At 44.5% G+C, this 13229-nt stretch overlaps 1 protein-coding gene across 3 annotated transcripts in view; it reads right to left on the bottom strand.

Moving 5' to 3' along the window:
* The window catches only part of CRCP (CGRP receptor component), a 47510-nt gene that overhangs the window by 32480 nt on the left and 1801 nt on the right, over window positions 1-13229 (bottom strand). Inside the window, exons 2-3 of one of the 3 annotated variants that reach the window (XM_016191268.2) lie at window positions 2287-2323; window positions 114-212 (exon numbers count right to left, since the gene is read on the bottom strand). The exons of 1 other annotated variant lie outside the window; for it this stretch is intronic. In XM_016191268.2, coding sequence (XP_016046754.2) covers window positions 114-212; window positions 2287-2323 — 136 coding nt within the window. The remainder of the gene's footprint in view (window positions 1-113; window positions 213-2286; window positions 2324-13229) is intronic. One more of the 3 variants, XM_060173134.1, reaches the window with a different exon arrangement.

Below are 13229 nucleotides of genomic sequence, written 5' to 3'. Positions count from 1 at the left end.
ACTATTCAAATCAGCGATGAAGCAGTCCTGACCAAGCCCTCAGCCCTCACCAGAATTAACTGACCCTCCCCTCAATGGAAGTTCAGGCAGACGCTCTAGAAGCCTGGACTTACTTCATAAGTGATAGTGTTCAAGTTCTGCTGCCCAGCGCTGGGCTTATTCTTTCCACTTTCTTTACGCTTTTCTTTCAGATCAGTTAGTAACTGGAACACCTAGGAAGATACATACAAAAGATTTTTTATAAAGAAATCTGAGACGTGTGTTCTAAGGTTGAATTATTTGGAAGGATAAACAGAATGGTAATCTTTTCTTCCTACCAAACATCATCCTAACTCTAGCATTAAAGCAAATATGAGTCTTAAGAAATATCTGAGAGGCCAGGCAGTGGCACACCTGGTTAAACACTCACGTTACAGTGCACAAGGACCCAGGTTCAAGGCCCTGCTTCCTACCTGCAGGGGGAAAGCTTCACAAGTGGTGAAGACAAAAGGTCTGTCTCTTTATCTTCCTCTCCCCTCAGTTTGTCTTTATCCAATAATAAAAATAAATAAGTAAAATATTTTTAAAAGAATTAAAAATTATTAAAAGAAAAGAAAAGGAAAGGGAGAAACATCTGACATTTTACAGTGTTCTTTCATCTAAGGCAAACAGACCAAACTCAAATCTCTTTAGAATGTTCAAAAGTGGGGCCGGGCGGTGGCGCACCTGGTTGAGCGCACATGTTACAGTGTGCAAGGACCCGGGTTTGAGCCCCCAATCCCCACCTGCTGGGGGGAAGCTTCACGAGTGGTGAAGCAGGGCTGCAGGTGTCTCTCTGTCCCTCTCTCAATTTCTGGCTTTCTCTATCCAATAAATAAAGATAACAAAAACAAAAAAAAACTTAAAAAAAAAGAATTTGCAAAAGCATAGTGTGAAAACTAATTTACAGTTTGCGGGAAAATTATGAATGTTAAATGATTTACAAAAAACAAAAACAAAACCCACCAGAGGGGCTGGGTGGTGACGCACCTGGTTGAGCACACAAGTCGCATTGCATAAGGACCTGAGCTCGAGCCCCCAGTCCCCACATGTAGGGGGGAGAAGCTTCATGAGTGGTGAAGCAGGGCTGCAGGTGTCTCTCTGTCTCTCTCCCTCTCTATCATCCCCTTCCCTCTTGATTTCTGACTGTCTCTATCCAATAAATAAATAAATACAAACAAACAAACAAACAAAACCACCCAGGAAGTAAAAACACACCACAGAACTTTAAGACAAACATTCCACATGGGAGAAACATAGGAAGTAAGGATGGTAAGGAAAATACCCTTTATCCTGCTGTGTAGATTAAACAAGAGAAATGAGGGACGTTTAAACTCCTAGACTGTAACTAAACTCCTAGACTGTTACTAGATACGATACAACCTCTCCATTTGTCATTTCTTTCAGAAGCAGTGGCCTAAAATTCACTTAATGAACCATCTCTCCCCTTGGATTCGATACCCAAATATGTAGCAGAGCCCACACTGAGATTCCTATGAAGCTGGGAGACAGCGCCCCTGGCAGGAGGCACACTTCAATCAAGAACCAAACTTTGAGCCCCTCCCCCACCACCACATGGCAGTCACATACAAAAGGAAAAGCCCCAGCAATAACCCTGGAGGCAAAAAAAGAAAGAAAGAAAGAGAGAGAGAGAGAGAGAGAGAGAGGGAGAGGACATTCTAAGGTCCACCAAAAGAAAAAATCCAAATGAATTCAGTTACTTATTTAAAAAAAAAATTTATTATCTTTATTGATTGGCTAGAGACAGCCAAAAATCAAGAGGGAAGGGGATGATAGAGAGGGAGAGAGACAGAGAGACACCTGCAGCCCTGCTTTACCACTCATGAAGCTTTCCCCCTGCAGGTGGGGACCGGGGGCTTGAACCCGGGTCTTTGTGCATTGTAATACGTGTGCTCAACCAGTTGCACCACCACCTGGCCCCCAACTCAATTACTTCTTACAAAAATGAATTCAACAACCTTCAGAAGGAAAGGCCAAGCAATCACAGTGGAAAACAGTCCACTTTAAAGCTACTTACAGGGGCCAGGCGGTGACTCTGTGGTTAAGGGCGTACATTACAGTGCGCAAGGACCCAGGATCAAACCCCTGGTCCCCACCTGCAGGGGGGAAGCTTCATGAGTGGTGAAGCAGGGCTGCAGGTGTCCCTCTCCCTCTATACCTCCTTCACCCCTCCCATTTCTGGCTGTCTCTATCCAAAAATAAATAAACAAACAATAATAAAAGAACTCATTAAAAAAAACTACTTACCTCATAATTACTAAGTAAGGCAGAGTTGGCGTTTTTCCTGCAAAAGAAAGTAAGTCATCATCACTTGTGGCTCATATCCCTCATGGGAACTAGGTGTCTAGAATAATCCTTTGTCGGGGCTGGGTGGTGGCACACCTGGTTAAATGCTCACATTACAGTGTGCAAAGACCCGGGTTCTAGACCCCGGTCCCCACCTGCAGGGGGAAAGCTTTGCAAGTGGTAAAGCAGTGCTGCAGGTGTCTGTCTGCTCATCTCTTTTTTTCTTTTTTTGCAAGTGGGGTTATTAATGGGGCTCAGTGCTCTGAGAGACAGGGAGATGAAGAGAGAGACAGAGAGGAGAGACCTGCAGCACTGCTTCACTGCTTCTGAAACCTCGCCCTTCAGGGGGGGGGACTGGAGGCTTACACTCCAGTCCTTGCACCCGGTAATGTGTGCACTCTACCAGGTGATCCACCACCCAGTCCCTCTCCGGTTCCGTGTCCCCTACCAGTTATTGATAGCCTGGCCACAGACTAACCCTGCTAACTGAGCAGAAATGGAAATCTTTAATACTAAAGTCATCACTGAAACTTGAGGCATCCTGCCAGATAGGCAGAAAACTCCCAAACTGTTCACCTGCTACTTCATATCCAAAGTGGTCAAAAGCCTGGTGCCAGCCCCCCACACCTATGGACATCGAATTTGTGACAAGGGGGCACAAAATACTGAATAGAGAAAGGAGAGCCTCTTGGGGCCAGGTGGTGGCGCACCTGGTTAAGCACTCACACTACAGTACGCAAGGACCCGGGTTCAACCCCTGGTCCCCACCTACAGGAGGAAAGCTTCATAAGTGGTGAAGTACGGCTGCAGGTGTCTCTCTCCCTCTCTATCTCTGTTTCCTTAATTTCTGTCTCTATCCAATAATAAATAAATAAAATAAATAATTAAAAGAGAGAGAGAAAAAGGAGAGCCTCTTCAACAAATGGTGCTGGGAAAATTGGGTTGAAATGTGCAGAAGAATGAAACTGAACCACATACAAGTCAATTCCAAATGGATCAAAGACTTGGATGTTAGACCAGAAATTATTAAATACTTAGAGGAAAATGTTGGCAGAACTCTTTTCCATCTAAGTTTTATAGGTATCTTCAATGACGCAAATCCAATTATAGAGCATTCTAAATAAAAATAAATCAGTGGGACTATACCAAATTGACAATCTTCAACACAACAAAAGAAACCACCACCCAGAGACTCATTATGGAATGGGAGAAGATCTTTATATGCCATACACCAGACAAAGGGCTAATAACCAAAATAAATAAAGAGCTCACCAAACTCAGCAACAAAAAAATGACCCCATCCAAAAATGGGGCAGAGGATATGAACAGAACAAAGAAGAGACCCAAAAGGCCAACAAACACATGAAAAATGCTCCAAGTCAGAGAAATATAAATATATAAAATCAGAGAAAGATAGACAATAATTAGATCCTGGTAAGAATGTCACACATCGAGAACCGGGCAGTAGCGCAGCGGGTTAAGCGCACGTGGCACAAAGCCTAAGGACTGGCATAAGGATCCTGGTTCGAGTCCCCAGCTCCCCACCTGCAGGGGAGTCACTTCACAAGCAGTGTCTATTTTTCTCTATCCCTCTCTGTCTTCCCCTCCTCTCTCCATTTCTCTCTGTCCTGTCCAACAACGACGACATCAAGAAAACAACAAGGGCAACAAAAGGGAATAAATAAATATTTTTAAAAAAAAGTCATATATCAGAAAATGTAGCAACAAATGCTGGAGGGGTTGTGGGGACAAAGGAACCCTCCTGCATGGCTGGTAGGAATATAAATGGGTCCAACCCCTGTGGAGAGGAGAGCAGTCTAGAGAACCCTCAGAAGTCTAGAAATGGACTTACCACAGGGCCCAGCTATTCTTCTCCTGGGGATATATCCTAAGGAATCAAAAACACTCACCCAAAAAGATCTGTGTATACCTATGTTCATAGCAGCATAATTTGTAATAGCCAGGTGTCTAACACCTGGAAGCAAGTCTGGTGTCCAGCAACAGATGAGTGGCTCAGAAAGTTGTGGTATACACAATGGAATACTACTCAGCTATAAAGAATGATGAATTCACCTTCTTCACCTCATCTTGGATGTAGCTTGAAGGAATCATGATAAGTGAGATAAGCCAGAAAGAGAAAGAGAAATATGGGATGATCTCACTCATAGACAGAAGTTGAGAAATAAGAACAGAAGGGGAAACACAAAGTAGGACTTGGGCTGGGTTTGGTGTACTGCAGCAAAGTGAAGGGCTCTGGGTGGGTTTGGGGGGCTTCCAGGTCCTGGTGCCTGACAGTGGAGGAGGACCTAGGCTGGGGGTGAGAGTGTTTTTGCAGAAAATTGAGAAAACTTAGACATATATCAAAAACTGTATCTACTGTAAACAATTAATCCCCCAACAAAGAAAAATCTGTTTAACAGCTAACCTTTGTTTAACAGTCATTCAAAACAAAATACCGGGAGTCGGGCAGTAGCGCAGCAGGTTAAGCGCAGCAGGTTAAGCGCACATGGTGCAAAGTGCAAGGACTGGCGGAAGGATCCCAGTTCGAGCCCCTGGCTCCCCACCTGCAGGAGGTCACTTCGCAATTAGTGAAGCAGGTGTGCAGGTGTCTATCTTTCTCTCCTCCTCTCTGTCTTCCTCTCCTCCATTTCTCTCTGTCCTATCCAACAACAGCTATGACAGCAGTAACAACTACAACAAGCACAACAACAAGGACAACAAAATGGGAAAAAATAGCCCCCAGGAGCAGTGGATTCACAGTGCAGGCACCGAGCCCCAGCAATAACCCTGGAGGCAAAAAAAGAAGAAAAAAAAGCCTTGGGGGCTGGGCAGTAGCGCAGTGGGTTAAGCCCACATGGTGCAAAGCGCAAGGGCCAGCATAAGGATTGAGCCCCCACTTCCCACCTGCAGGGGAGTCGCTTCGCAAGCAGTGAAGCAGGTCTGCAGGTGTCTATCTTTCTCTCTCCTTCTCTGTCTTCCCCTCCTCTCTCCATTTCTCTCTGTCCTATCCAACCACAACAGCTGTAACAACAGTAACAACTACAACAAGGGCAACAAAATGGGAAAAAGGGCCTCCAGGAGCAGTGGATTTGTAGTGCAGGTACCAAGCCCCAAAGATAACCCTGGAAGTAAAAAAATAACTTCTTTCGTCTATAAATAAGCGTAATACTATGACTTGTGCTAACTTATAATTAATTGGTCTGTTCCACAATGCTGTATTAGAAAGTATCTGCTTTTATAATAATCTAGAAGCAGTACAGTATGACAATTAAGGATATGAATTATGGGGAGGGAGGGTGCAGGGGGTGGCAGTGCTGGGGCTGGAACCTGGGGCTTCATACATGCGAAGTATGTGCTCACACTCTACCAATGTGCTATCTCCCTAGACCCTAGAACAGTGTAGTCACAGGGCTTCACTGCTCTAGCCCCTCCCACACACACACACAGGCAGAGACAATACTGCACCAAGGCCGTTGTACTCAGTGCTGTTACTCTCCTGTGGTGAGCTGAGACTTGAATCTAGTCACCCCCCTGGCAATGGAGGTGCCTTACCAGGTGAGCTATCACAAAGGCTCCAATTATGAAGTGAGACAGATGTGGGCTCATATTCTAGCTCTGACACTTATGTGGTATGACTTCATTACCTCCTCTTAGCTTTACATCTAAAAACAAAAAATGGGAATACTAGTACTCAGAAGTATAGTCTGACGGGGCTAGGTGGCTGGTGCAACCAGCTGAGCACACACATTACTGTGGGTTCAAGCCCCTGTTCCCCATCTGTAGGGGGAAACTTCACATTAGTCATGAAGCAGTGCTGTGAGTCTCTCTCCCTCTTTATCTCTCCTTCTCCTCTCAATTTCTCTCTGTCCTATCAAATAAATTTAACAAATAATTTTCTTAATACAGGAAGGAGTTGGCCTTGACATAACACACAACAAAGATTATTGTATGTTTTCAAGCCAGAAAGGGGGGGGAGGGGACACTGTTATGTGATAACAATGACAATTTTTCAAAAGGACCTAACTTCAAGTCCCTACTCCTACCTGCAGGGGGGATATTTTGCATAATAAAGCAGGTCTGCGGGTGTCTCTTTCTCTCCTCTCTCTCCTCCACCCCTCTCAAATTCTCTCTGTCCTATCAAATAAAATAGAAAAAAGGAAAAATGGCCACTGGGAGCAGTGGATTCATCATGCAGGCACCAAGCTCCAGCAATAACCCTGATAGCAATAAAAAGTAAATAAATAAATAAAACAAAGTAACATTTGAAAGGATTCTAACACAGGAAGAATGCACAACATTAGTATGCTTGATGTGGCTCATTTAAATTGAAAATGAAAAATTAAATCATGTCATTCTTGTCTACTTAATCAGGAAGTCAACTCACAAGGCTTCTTCCTATCTTCGCCTGAAATTGAGTTACAATCTCGCAGGTGCCCTGAAATATACTGTGATTAGGACATTCCTACCTGGAACAGACTGGGAAGAGTGTGTCTATGTGTGTTTGGTGGGGGGATATGTTATTATCCTCAAGGTCAACAGGCTTCATCCAAGGTCCCTGTTAGAACTTCACTTCCAAATCATGGTCCCTCCTCTGTTTACAAAAGACCCCAGGTCCCGGGAAATTTCTCCTGGCTCTTCCAACTTATTGCCCTTGCTGTCCAAGTCATGTTGTTGGTGAAAGAATCTAAAAACCATCAGCTACCTTTTTCTTGAAGTGATATAGAACAGAAACTCACTTTCCTGTGTATCTGAATGAACCTGTGTTTGGACGAAATATGGGAATAATGGATATTTAAAGTGGTACCACATCTGCAGGCTCTGGCTGACAGGAACTCGTGTATTCACTGACTCTATTAGGAAGGTTTTTTTTTTTTTACCCAACGTAGTGTAGTGGCTATCACGTTCGCCTCACCCTGCTCAATACTAGTGGAATAAAAGCAAACATATGTCAGGTCTTTTTTATTCAATAAAATGTCAGTTAAGTCTGGTATCTACTTTTTATTTATTTACTTTAACTTTTATTTTTTGGTATTTACTTTTTAAAAATTTTTTTTATGTTTTATTTTTTTTTGCCTCCAGGATTATTGCTGGGGCTCAGTGCCTGCACCATGAACCCACTGCTCCTGGAAGCCATTTTCCCCCCTCTTGATGTCCTTGTTGTGGTTATTATTGTTATTGTCGTCGTTGTTGGATAGGACAGAGAGAAATGGAGAGAGGAGGGGAAGACAGAGAGGGGGAGAGAAAGAGACACCTGCAGACCTGCTTCACCGCCTGTGAAGTGACTCCCCTGCAGGTGGGGAACTGGGGGCTCCAACCGGGATCCCTATGCCGGTCCTTGCGCTTTGCGCCACTTGCGCTTAACCCGCTGCACTACCGCCTGACCCCCTGGTATCTACTTTTTAAAAGTCCTAAATGAGCTGTGTGTGTTGGATTGTTTTTTTTTTTTTTTTTTTAACTATTACATTATTTAGTTTTGGCTTATTGTGGTACCAGGGACTTAACCTAGGACCTTATAGCCTCAGGTATGAAAGTCTTTTGCATAACTAATACACTACCTCCCTATCATACTGAAAATATTTTAGATAACCTTTAACCTCAGGAAGTTACTATAGTTCACAATGGGTACAGCAGCTGAATTTGCATGCATGAAGTCCTGACTTGGATCCCTGGCATCTCACATGCCAGAAAGATGCGGTGGTTCTCTCTACCATATCATTAATAAATAGATACTTTTTTTAAAAAAATTAAACCACTATAATAACCACTAAGTGGTAGGCTGTTGGGGTAAGATATCATGAGATTTGACAAGTATCAACTTAGTCAAGATATTCAATTTAACAGCAACAATAATCATGTGATAGGCTGAGAAAGTCATATTTCTTATAAGAATGGTGACCAGGGGTGTGCTAGATAGCATAATGGTTATGCAAACAGACTATCAACCCTGAGGCTCCAAAGTCTCTGGTTCAATCCCCATATCACCATAAACCAGAGCTGAGAAGTATACTGGTTAAAAAAAAAAAAAAAGTATCTGAATTTAACCATGAGACAAATCCAAATTGAGGAATATGCTTCACACAATTACTCTAGACAGATTCTTCAAATATCACTGTCATATTTGTCACAATGTTAATGTCACAGAAAGAAGCTAACAAGCTGCTCTTAACTCAGATTACAGAAGGGCTGGGGAGACAGTTTACTGGTTCGGCCAAAGACTTTCAAGCCTGAGGCCTTGAGGTGTCAGGTTAAATCCCCAGCACCAACATAATAAGCCAGAGCTAAGCAGTGCTCTGGTAAAATAATAATAATAAATTTAAAAATAAATAAGTAAAATTCCACCTTCAATGATATTGAAATGATTGGAGAAATCTGAATGTAGTTTGCATTGAATATTCTTAGTTATACCCATGATAAACTTTTTAGGTATGATAACAGCATACAAATAGGGAAACATGTTTTCCTTTTTTATTTATTTATTTATTTACTGCTGAGGAGAGAACCAGAGTGTCACTCTGGCACATGCAACACTAGGGGTTGAACTCAGAACCTCATGCTTGAGAGTTCAACACTTTATCCACTGTGCTGCCTTAAAAAAAAAAAAAAAAAAGGGTAAAATAGTGGTCCAGGAGGTGGTACAGTGGATAAAGCACTTAACTGTCAACTGTCAAGCATGAGATTCTGAGTTTGATCCCCAGCAGCACATGTACCAGAGTGAGGTCTGGTTACTTCTCTCCTCCTCCTATCTTCCTCATAAATAAATAAGCCTCTTCTAAAGTTGGTGAAATAGCACTAGGTGGTGGCTCATCCTGTAGAATGCGTACAATAACATGTGACAAGACCCCTGCCCCCCACATGCAGACGGGGAAGCTTCACAAGCAGCGGAGCAATGCTGCAGGTCGACCTCTCTCTCTCTCTCTCTCTCTCACCAGAGGGAGGGTGGGGTAAAACAATATATTCACAACTATCAATGGCTCCATAAAATGTGTGTGTGTGCACAGGAAGTACACCTGTGTCAGAGAGAGACTACAAATACAGCAGACGCTAGTAAGTGGTGACACGAGGTCAAGAGGATAAAGGTGTCTGTGGTGCCATGTCTGCAACTTTCTATCAGCTGGAGCTTTTTTTTTCCCCTCCCCCCCTTTTTCTTGTTGTCTTTGTTGTTTTAGCCTTGTTGTGGTTATTGTTGATGTTGTTGTTGGACAGGATGGAGAGAGGAGGGGAAGACAGAGAGGGGGAGAGAAAGATAGACACCTGCAGACCTGCTTCACCGCCTGTGAAGCGACTCCCCTGCAGGTGGGAGGCCGGGAGCTCGAACCGGGATCCTTATGCCGGTCCTTGTGCTTTGCACCAATGTGCGCTTATCCCGCTGCGCTACTGCCCGACTCCCCTGGAGCTTTTTCAAAATAAAAAACTCAGGAAAATGAAATGAAAAAACTATAGAATTTCACATGGTTAAAATACATTCATATGGTTTGAAATTGAGAATAGGAATGTATTTTTCTATACTGTCTCAGAATTATTAGAAACCATCAACTGGCACACCTGTTGACTGCGTATCTGTGTGCTGTTGATCGCCAGAGCAGTAAGCTGTCTGTTCTCTCTATGGACATCAATTCAGTGCCATGTGACAACTGCACGCGCACCCAGAACTTTAGAAAACATCCCCATCCACAAAACTCGATCTTCTCCTGAAGGCCTTAAAACAGCACTGATTCATGTGTTTAAAGAAAATATTCTAAGTGAACTTCAAAGACTATCTGAATTTATGCCTACAGGCAGGCAGTCAATTTCCTTCAGGAATAAACCAGCTGGGAGTCAGGCGATAGCACAGCGGGTTAAGCGCAGGTGGCGCAAAGCACAAGGACCGGCGGAAAGATCCCAGTTCGAGCCCCCGGCTCCCCACCTGTAGGGAAGTCACTTCACAGGTGGTAAAGCAGGTCTGCAGGTGTCTATCTTTCTCTCCCCCTGCCTTCCCCTCCTCTCTCAATTTCTCTGTCCCACCCAACAACGGCATCAATAACAACAACAATAATAACTACAACAATAAAACAAGGGCAACAAATGGTAATAAATAAAATAAAAATAAATAAAAGGGAATAAACCAGTTGACTGAAGTTGACTTGTTATTTGAAATACAACCTGAAGTTTGCTTTGCTTGCTGAATCAGTATAAAGGTTGCAAACAGGGAGTCAGGCAGTAGCGCAGCGGGTTAAGCACAGGTGGCGCAGAGCTAGCTTAAGGACCCGCATAAGGATCCCGGTTCGAGCCCTCGGCTCCCCACCTGCAGGGGAGTCGCTTCACAGGCAGTGAAGCAGGTCTGCAGGTGTCTACCTTTCTCTCCCCCTGTCTTCCCTTCTCTCTCCATTTCTCTGTGTCCTATCCAACAACAATGACATCAATAATAACTACAACAATAAAACAAGGGCAACGAAAAGGAATAAATATTTTAAAAAAAAAAAAAGGATGCAAACAACTTTGGAAAACTGAATCCCAAGTAAACAGAACAAAATGATCTATTGACAGAAGCCTGTATGCGCATGTGTGTACACACTCAGGCAAACAGCAGCTCTTAGTTGCCACACAGCTACCTCTTACGAATGCAATGACGAACAGGATTGCTCAAATTCACTTATTTCAGCCCGTGCTGTCGATTTAAGTCAGGTACTGAAATACTAAAGCCTGGCACAAGAAAATTGGGCAGGCAGCCTTTAAAGCCAATGGACAATTTAACCAGCAGCCTTCTCTTGGAAGCAAACAAATACCCTTCCCAGTCCTGTTAATCAACTGTCTAGTTAATTTCTCTAGACTTTTGTACTTCTGCTGTAAAATGAAGGAAATTCTGACACTTTCTCAAGAGAATATATAGCTTAGAACACACTTTTCCTAACTACATATGTTAAGATTAAGAATAAGCCAGTGTTCACATGACCAGAGAAAGAGTTCAACAGGTAGAGGTCAGGATTTTCATAATGTGGAGATTAGAATGTGGAGATTAGAAACTGTTACTTCTTAGAGGCTGTTACACTGAAGCCAACCGTTACTTGTTAGAAACTTTTACACTGAAAACAACAATTCCTTGTTACAGCCGTTACAGCCGTTAAAGCCCTTAAACTGAAACCAACCGCTCTTGTTGCGGGGTCGGTGGCACAGACTCTCCCCTTGTGTGGAAGGGTGTCGGTGGCCCAAGCTTAAGCTTGCTAATAAAAGCTCTTGCTATTGCATGTGATGCTGGTCTTCCTTACGTGAGATGGGGACTCAAGCTTCTGGGCACAACATTTGGGGTCCCGTCCAGGATCCCCATCTCACTAAAGGAACGCAAGCCTCACTGAGCCTTCAGGACCAGTCTGTCTGTATCGAGAGACCCTTGGAATCGAAGGCGGATGCGCTGGGCGGCTGCGGGTCCAGGGTCCTGGGAGACATCTCAGACCCTGCTGTAGGGGATTCAATCCCCCTCACAAATTTGGAAGGGGAGAGTGGGTCGCTCCCACGAAGCAGCGAAAGGCTGTCCTCCCATCTGTAAGGAAGCAGCAAGAGGCCGTCCTCCCATCTGTAGGGAAGCAGCAAGAGACTGTCCTCCCATCTGTAGGGAAGCGGCGTGAGACTGTCCTCCCATCTGTAGGGAAGCAGCATGAGAGGCCATCCTCCCATCTGTAGGGAAGCAGCGAGAGCTGTCCTTCCATCCATTGGTTCAGAGTGTTGGCGGCTGGGCCTCTAGCTCTGTATTTTCCTTGTGTGTGTTGTCTTTGTATTCATTATCAGTTTTGTCTTTCTTAAGTCCAAAGTCAGGAGTCAGGCTACTTCAACTCCTCTGACTATGGTCCTGGATCATTTCAAAGAATTCAAACAGAGAGCTCACAATTTAAGTCTAGGAGTAAAACAAGACCGGATAATCACTTACTGTCAAGATAAGTGGCCAACCTTCTCTACCGGTTGGCCCCCAGAAGGAACATGGAACCTGCCTACTATCTATGCTACCAGAGACGTCATCTTCGGACACCCAGACCAGATTTCTCATATCCTTACTTGGCAGGATCTGGTAGAGAACCCCCCCTCTTGGCTAAAACCTTTTCTTCCTCCACAGGGTTCAAGACCACCGTTCTTACTTTAAAGAATTCTCGTCATCAGCCTACTGCCCCCTCCGCGCCCCCTCCCACTTCCCCCTCCTACCCTATTTTACAAGGTGGTCCTGAAGTAGACCTCCTAGAGTGCCCTCCTCCCTACCAACCTCAACCTCCCCCAGTCCCACAGGAACCCCCAGCAGCAGGCCAGGACTTATGGAGCCCTCCTTGTACGAGAGAGCCCGTACAGCCCAGAGAACCCCCGATGCAGTGGCCCTGCCCCTCCGAGCCCTAGGACCCCGAACGAGAATGGCGAACAATTGATGCAGTATTGGCCGTTTTTCACTAGTGACCTTTATCATTGGAAAATGCAGAACCCTAAGTTTTCAGAAAAACCAGCAGCACTCATTGACCTGTTAGATTCTGTTATTTTTACCCATCAGCCAACCTGGGATGACTGCCAGCAGCTTTTACAGATTCTTTTTACCACGGAAGAAAGAGAAAGGATCCTCTCGGAAGCCCAAAAACTTGTGCCCGGGGTGGATGGGAACCCCACCTTAAACTCAGCCCTGACAGATGCCGGTTTCCCTCTGATAAGACCCACCTGGGACTTGAACTCACCTGAAAGTAAGGAGATGCCCGGGTCCATCGCCAGACTCGCAACCTCACTAAGGTATTGTTGGCAGCTACCACAGAATGTCCTCAGTGGAAAGGTCGAGAGGCCCATCCTCCCCGAAGGTTTGAAAACAGCAGAGGTATACTTAAGATACCTACTCCCACGACCCGACAGGCGGTAAGAGAATTCTTGGGGTTGGTGGGATTTTGCCAGCTGTGGATCCCCAGTTT

The sequence above is a fragment of the Erinaceus europaeus genome, chromosome 15, assembly GCF_950295315.1.
Source record: "Erinaceus europaeus chromosome 15, mEriEur2.1, whole genome shotgun sequence".
Taxonomy (NCBI): Eukaryota; Metazoa; Chordata; class Mammalia; order Eulipotyphla; family Erinaceidae; genus Erinaceus; species Erinaceus europaeus.
The sequence above is the reverse complement of the archived record's forward strand: the minus strand, read 5'-3'. Positions and strand labels throughout refer to the sequence as shown.